Source organism: Pristis pectinata, chromosome 33, assembly GCF_009764475.1.
Source record: "Pristis pectinata isolate sPriPec2 chromosome 33, sPriPec2.1.pri, whole genome shotgun sequence".
Taxonomy (NCBI): domain Eukaryota; kingdom Metazoa; phylum Chordata; class Chondrichthyes; order Rhinopristiformes; family Pristidae; genus Pristis; species Pristis pectinata.
The window spans coordinates 8,268,909-8,275,000 of record NC_067437.1 but is presented as its reverse complement, the minus strand read 5'-3'; the positions used below and the strand labels follow the sequence as shown (position 1 = coordinate 8,275,000).

The 6,092-nt window shown below is 45.6% G+C and overlaps 1 protein-coding gene across 1 annotated transcript in view; it reads right to left on the bottom strand.

Moving 5' to 3' along the window:
• The window catches only part of LOC127585409 (glutamate receptor ionotropic, NMDA 2B-like), a 230,217-nt gene that overhangs the window by 14,523 nt on the left and 209,602 nt on the right, over positions 1 to 6,092 (bottom strand). Inside the window, exons 7-9 of the mRNA XM_052042834.1 lie at positions 4,004 to 4,157; positions 2,918 to 3,043; positions 1,157 to 1,386 (exon numbers count right to left, since the gene is read on the bottom strand). Of these exons, the coding sequence (XP_051898794.1) occupies positions 1,157 to 1,386; positions 2,918 to 3,043; positions 4,004 to 4,157 (510 nt within the window). The remainder of the gene's footprint in view (positions 1 to 1,156; positions 1,387 to 2,917; positions 3,044 to 4,003; positions 4,158 to 6,092) is intronic.

Genomic DNA, 6,092 nt, shown 5'->3' with positions numbered 1-6,092 from the left:
CCAACATTTATCACCCAACCCTATTCAACCCTGAAGTAAGGAGCTTGCTGGGCATTTCAGTTAAGGTCAACATGTTGCCGTGTGACACCCATGCCCTTAGCTGTCTTGGTCCTTAGCTCTGGAAATACCTTGCTAAAATTCTCCAACTCACTACTTCAGGTCAGGGTGCAGTAGTAAACTGCACCCAAAGTGAAACCTCTGGAATTGCAGAGAGGAAAAGACAAGCTGACACTAACCGAGGTACAGACTTGTCTCACTAATTCACAGAGAGTACAGTAGTGTAGCAGCCAATAGGATAATAGTCCAATTCTGCTCTAAGTAATCCATCTGTAATATTATCCCAGCTTTTTTCTCTCCACTGATTCAGCCTGATCTCTCAGCACATTTTCTAACCTTTATTTCACAGATTTTGGAGGCCAGATTCACAGGGCATGGGTGTACAGAAATTATGAAACTAGCATCCTGAGACCGACTGGAGTTATCTAAACTTCACCATGGCAGCTGGGGAATTCAGATAAGCAAATAATAAAAACGTAGCATCAGTGATGTAACCAGCAGGTTGTTGGAAAAAGCCATCTGGTTTGTCGTTCAGTGAGGTAAGTTTGCCTTCCTTGCCCCAGTCTGGCCTCTACATGACTCTAGGCCCAATATGTTGACACTTAACTGCCCTCTGAAATGCGCAGCAAGTTCCTCAGTTCAGGGGTAAATAGGGTTGGATGATAAACGTTGTTCTCATAAATGACTTAAAGAAAGACCCCATTCTCCCCTCCCAAAACCACCCATCTGACTAAACCTTTGTTCAGCTGCCCTGACTTCTTGGAGACACAAGAGACTGCAGATGCTGGAATCTGGAGTAACAAACAATCTGCTGGAGGAACTCAGCGGGTCGAGCAGCATCCGTGGGTGGGGGGGGGGGGGGGGGGGGGCGGGAAGGAATCATCGATGTTTTGGGTCAAAACCCTGAATCAGTCCTGAGATCTTTCTCTTCATTGCTCAATGTTACAATTTGGCAATTTTTCTTCATAATGCTCCCAGCTTGTTTGTTGTGTTAGAGGCATCAAGGAAATCTAAATTGTTACTGCTGTAGAGTCTACAACACTTGAGATCTCGTGTCTACTCAATCACATGACCATTGTAGGAGTGGTTGGAAGCTTACCTTCTTATCGCTGAGGCCTGATACTTGGTCCACATATTCCTCTTGGATCATGAATGCAGCGAGGTTGGCTGTGTAACTGGCCAAGAAGATCACAGCAAAGAAGGCCCAGACTGACACCATAATCTTACTCGTGGTCCCCTTCGGGTTCTGGACTGGCACTGAGTTATTGAAAACGAGGCCCCAGAGCAGCCAGATGGCTTTGCCAATGGTGAAGGAAGGACCTCCTGGTTCTGCACACAACAAAAGGTGGGAAGTTCAATGGTCTGGAGGTTGCAGTGAGACTTTTGTACCTTCCCCAGCTCTGTTTTATCTTGTCTCGGGGTGTCCTTTGATTGCTATCAGATCCTCACCTGCATTACATTGCTGATCGACAACAGGACAGGTATCCAAGCTCAGCCTGACCAGATCCCCTACACAACACTGAAACATCCAGATGGCTAGGAGCTGCCTGTGTCCCGGCTGTGTCTGGCACTCCCCTCCCCCCCCCCCCCACCCATTCCTCCCACCCCCCACCTCCCTCTCTCCAGTGAGCTGCTGGGTGAAGCAAAACCAGCAGGTGAAACAGAGACTAGATTGCGCCTTTGCCTGGGCAGCTAGGGTGTACCAAACACCACAATGACCCAGGGTTCAGGATAAGAAAGTCGGTAAGGTCAAGACTTATTGCCCAGATCACTTACAATGATCCAGTGACTGCGGGTGAGCTTTAAATATAAAATAACACAACTTCAGGAGTAAGTTACAAAGTGAAATCTAATTGAAGGTCTGGGTGTAAATATGTTGAATGACAGATTGTCAGGAATGAATTACATCATGGAATCAAATGAATAGAATTTGATAACAGATTACAACGAAGCAGGGAAAACCTGGGAAGATCAGGCTGTAGTGTTGCTCTACGATTGGGTTAATGCAGGATATTCTATTTAAGTCTGACTCTGGATAGGGAGAGTTTCCAGAGATGTGTGGAAATTGTATTGCACAACCCTGTTCTTCCAGTGCTGCCCAATGAAACATTGATGCTTCTGGAGTGAAACTTGATAACAATCATTTCCAGCTCATTTCACCTCAATTTGCCCAGGAACTTCTTGGTTTGATTCACTTTGAACCCAATGCAATTTCCGTGTCAGGCCACAAGAGATGATGTCTTCTCTCTGGAATCACTCCTTTCGGAGCACTGTGGAGGAATGGAGCACAGGGTCCTGGGGAACCTGTTGTCGGCATCCCTGGGATCTGCTTTTAATACTGCTGCACCAAAGTGGGAGAGATGCAGGTAACCAAGATACTGACCCACATCCTTGGCCCTCCCATGCACCGAGACCAGCCTATGTCTCCCCCTCCTTAAACTGCCCAACACGCTGCCAATCCAAAGAGCTTCCCTCTCCTGTGCCTGATTCCCTCAACACAAACTGCTTCCCCTCCCATCCCCTCCACAAATGCCAGTCTTCCCCACCCCAAGCCCAGGTCCCAGTTCCACACTCCACATCACACCTCCCAAACTTACCAAATGCTGGGATGCAACACACCATCCCCTCTCCCTCACTCCAGCCCAGACGAGGAAAAGCAAGTGATAACATCTAGTGCACACTGAATGAGCTGCAAAAATATGCCTTGTTCTTACAACTGACGTCCCACACAGTGGATCAACAATCGAGGTCACCGTCCCAGCACAGCTGCACTATTCTGGCAGAGACTGATGGCTTCATTAAGGTTTCCAGACAATGTACAGAGTGGGTGAGAGTTTATGGTGCAGAAGCATCAGCTTACCCCTTCCATCAGCCAAGCATCGGTTATATCCCACAGGGCTGAAGTACTCAAACACAAAAACTGCGACAGCCGAGACAATCAGAAGCATCACGAACATCATCACCCAGACGTCTGCACTGAACGGTTCTGTAACAGTGCAAAATAAAGTGGTAAGAGTCCATAACTTCAGCATGTTCCACATTAATCTTTCACAACCCACCACTGTCACTGGAACTTCACAAGTGAACAGTGTTGAGGGTATGCGCAATTCTGAATTTATTTTACCACAAGACATGGCTCTAAAGGAGAAGGTGAAACTTTTCCCAATGAAATGATGAATGGGCAGGAAGAGGCAAATTTTAAAAGATTCTTTCCTGGGTATGGACAATATCAGCAAGGCTGGCATCATGAGTTTGAGATCCTCCTTTCATTGTATGGACCTGGATGAAACTTCAAAGGCTGGAAGATGCCTAGCTCGGTTGCAAGTTATCCAGATCTCGACTTTGCTTAATACATTCATGGGCTGTAGACATTGAAGATAAGACCAGGATTTACTGCCTATGCCTACTTGTCCTCAGGAGCTGTTTGAGAGTCCAGAGCCATTCCAGTGAAGGTGTTACCACTCTGCTGTTGGTTAAAGTGTTCCAGGATCTAGACCAGGATCTATTTCCAAATCAGACTGGAATGTGATTTACAGGATTGGTGTTTCATATTTTGCTGCTTCCAGCAAGATGAGACTCTGTGCATTTTGGGAACAAACAAGAGAACCATAATTGGGACTGGGATATAGGGGCAGGAAGCAAAGGATTAAAAATTATTTTTTGATTGATGGACCAAAGCTAGTGATAACATCAGAGGTCAATGATAAATCTGAGGAGTTTAATCCCTCTGAGATTTCTGTAGTCCAAGGCCTATGAAGATCAGGGATAGGCAAAGGAAGTCATTCTAGATTCCTTATAGAACATAGAACACTATAGCACAGTACAGGCCCCTCGGCCCACAATGTTGTGCCGACATTTTATGTTACCTGGAAAGGCTTCAATGCATTAAGAAGTGAAGAGAGGTCACCCAGATGACCTGATCTTTGATGAATCAAGCGGTAGTTACCCAGAAATGCAGAAGGTGATACAGTTCCATTGCTCCGTGACACCATAACACTGATTCCAGTCTCTATGAAAGGGACTGAGAAGTCTATCACCTCCGATCGTTCTTCATTAATAGTCAGGGAGCCCACAGCCATGTGTGCCTGCTTCCGTACAACCTGGCAACAAAGAACAAGACTGTTACTGTCATGGTGACCCTCTGGTCAAATGGCACAACCCCTCCCCACTGGATTAAATAACAAGGGCAGATCCCACACATGAAGAATAAAGATATAACGTTGGTCCACTGAGGTGTTCGAGATGTTTCGAGGACTTGATTAGATGCCTGGACAGCAATTACTTCTTCTGGCAGAAGAGCCTTGAGCCTTAAATTGAGGGCCAGGGCCTTAGGGGGTGATGTTATGAAGTATTTCTCCACGCCGTTTTGATGCCAATGGTAAATGTGAGATGATTAATTCCTCTGAGATTCCTGTAGCCCAACGCCAACAAGGATCAGGTACAGATGGGAAGTCACCCTGGGTACTTTATGTTACATTGAAAGGCTTCACTTAATTAATTAAGAACCTAAGAGAGGTTATCCAGATGATCTTTAACCAATCAAACATTAGTTACCCAGAGGGTGATACGGTTTCTTTGCTCTGTGACAACATGATACTGATTCCAGTCTCCCACAAAAGGGTCTAAGAAGTCAACCACCTCCCATCATCCTTTATTAATCATCAGGAAGCCCCCAGCGCAGGCAGTACAGACCACAGACAGACCAGCTGATAATGCCAGTGGGATTAGCAACCAGAAAGGGAATGCCCCAGAGCAGTCTAGCAGCTCTGTATGCTAGGACACTGGGGTCCTGCAACTCACTGGATGTGAACCATATTGGAGTGGTTCTGAGATACAATTTAACATAGAACATAGAACACTACAGCGCAGTACAGGCCCTTCGGCCCACAATGTTGTGCCGACATTTTATCCTGCTCTAAGATCTATCTAACCCTTACCTCCCACATAGCTCCCTATTTTTCTATCATTCATGTATCTACCTAAGAGTCTCTTGAATGTCCCTAATGTATGTGCCCCCACAACCTCTGCCGGCAGTGCGTTCCATCCACCCACCGCTCTCTGCGTAAAAAACTTACCCCTGACATCTCCCTTATATCTTCCTCCAATCACCTTAAAATTATATCCCCTCATGTTAGCCATTGTCGCCCTGGGAAAAAGTCTCTGACTGTCCAATCGATCTATGCCTCTTATCATCTTTTACACCTCTATCAATATTCATGATGCATTGTGACATTGCATGTTGCGTAGGGCTGTGATCTAGCACATAACACCCTGGTGGGCTGTCACATAGAATGACACATTACATCAACTATGGCACAGAAGCATCACATTCAACCCAACTAAATAACATTAGTGTTTGGTGTCCACGTGGCTCCCTCACATCCCTCCATGGACTCTCGCTGCCTTGGTGAAGCAGCTAGCATAATCAAAGACCCCACCCACCGGGTCATTCTCTCTTCTCTCCTCTCCCATCAGGCAGAAGATACAGGAGCCTGAGGGCACATACCACCAGGCTCAAGGACAGCTTCTATCCCACGGTGATAAGACTATTGAACAGTTCCCTTATACAATGATATGGACTCTTGACCTCACAATCTACCTTGTTATGACCTTACACCTTATTGTCTACCTGCAATGCACTTCCCTGTAGCTGTGACACTTTACTATTTATTCTGTTACTGTTTTTACCCTGTATTACCTGAATGCAGTGTGTAAGGAATTGATCTGTACAAATGGTATGCAAGACACATTTTTCACTGTACCTTGCACAAGTGACAATAATAAACCAATACCAATACCCTGAACCTCTTTATCCCCTTTTGCCTCATCTATGCCTCAATCATTACGAGCAACAACACAATCTTCTTCAATCCACGTAGTAGCTAGTTCCACATTCCCACCACTCTCAGTCTAAAGAAATTCCTCATAAATTATTTGTTTGACCTTTATAGCTATATTCTCTTGTTATGGACATCCAAAAATGGAAAGGTTTTTCCACATCCACTCGAGGAGACTCCTCCAAAATTTTGAAATAC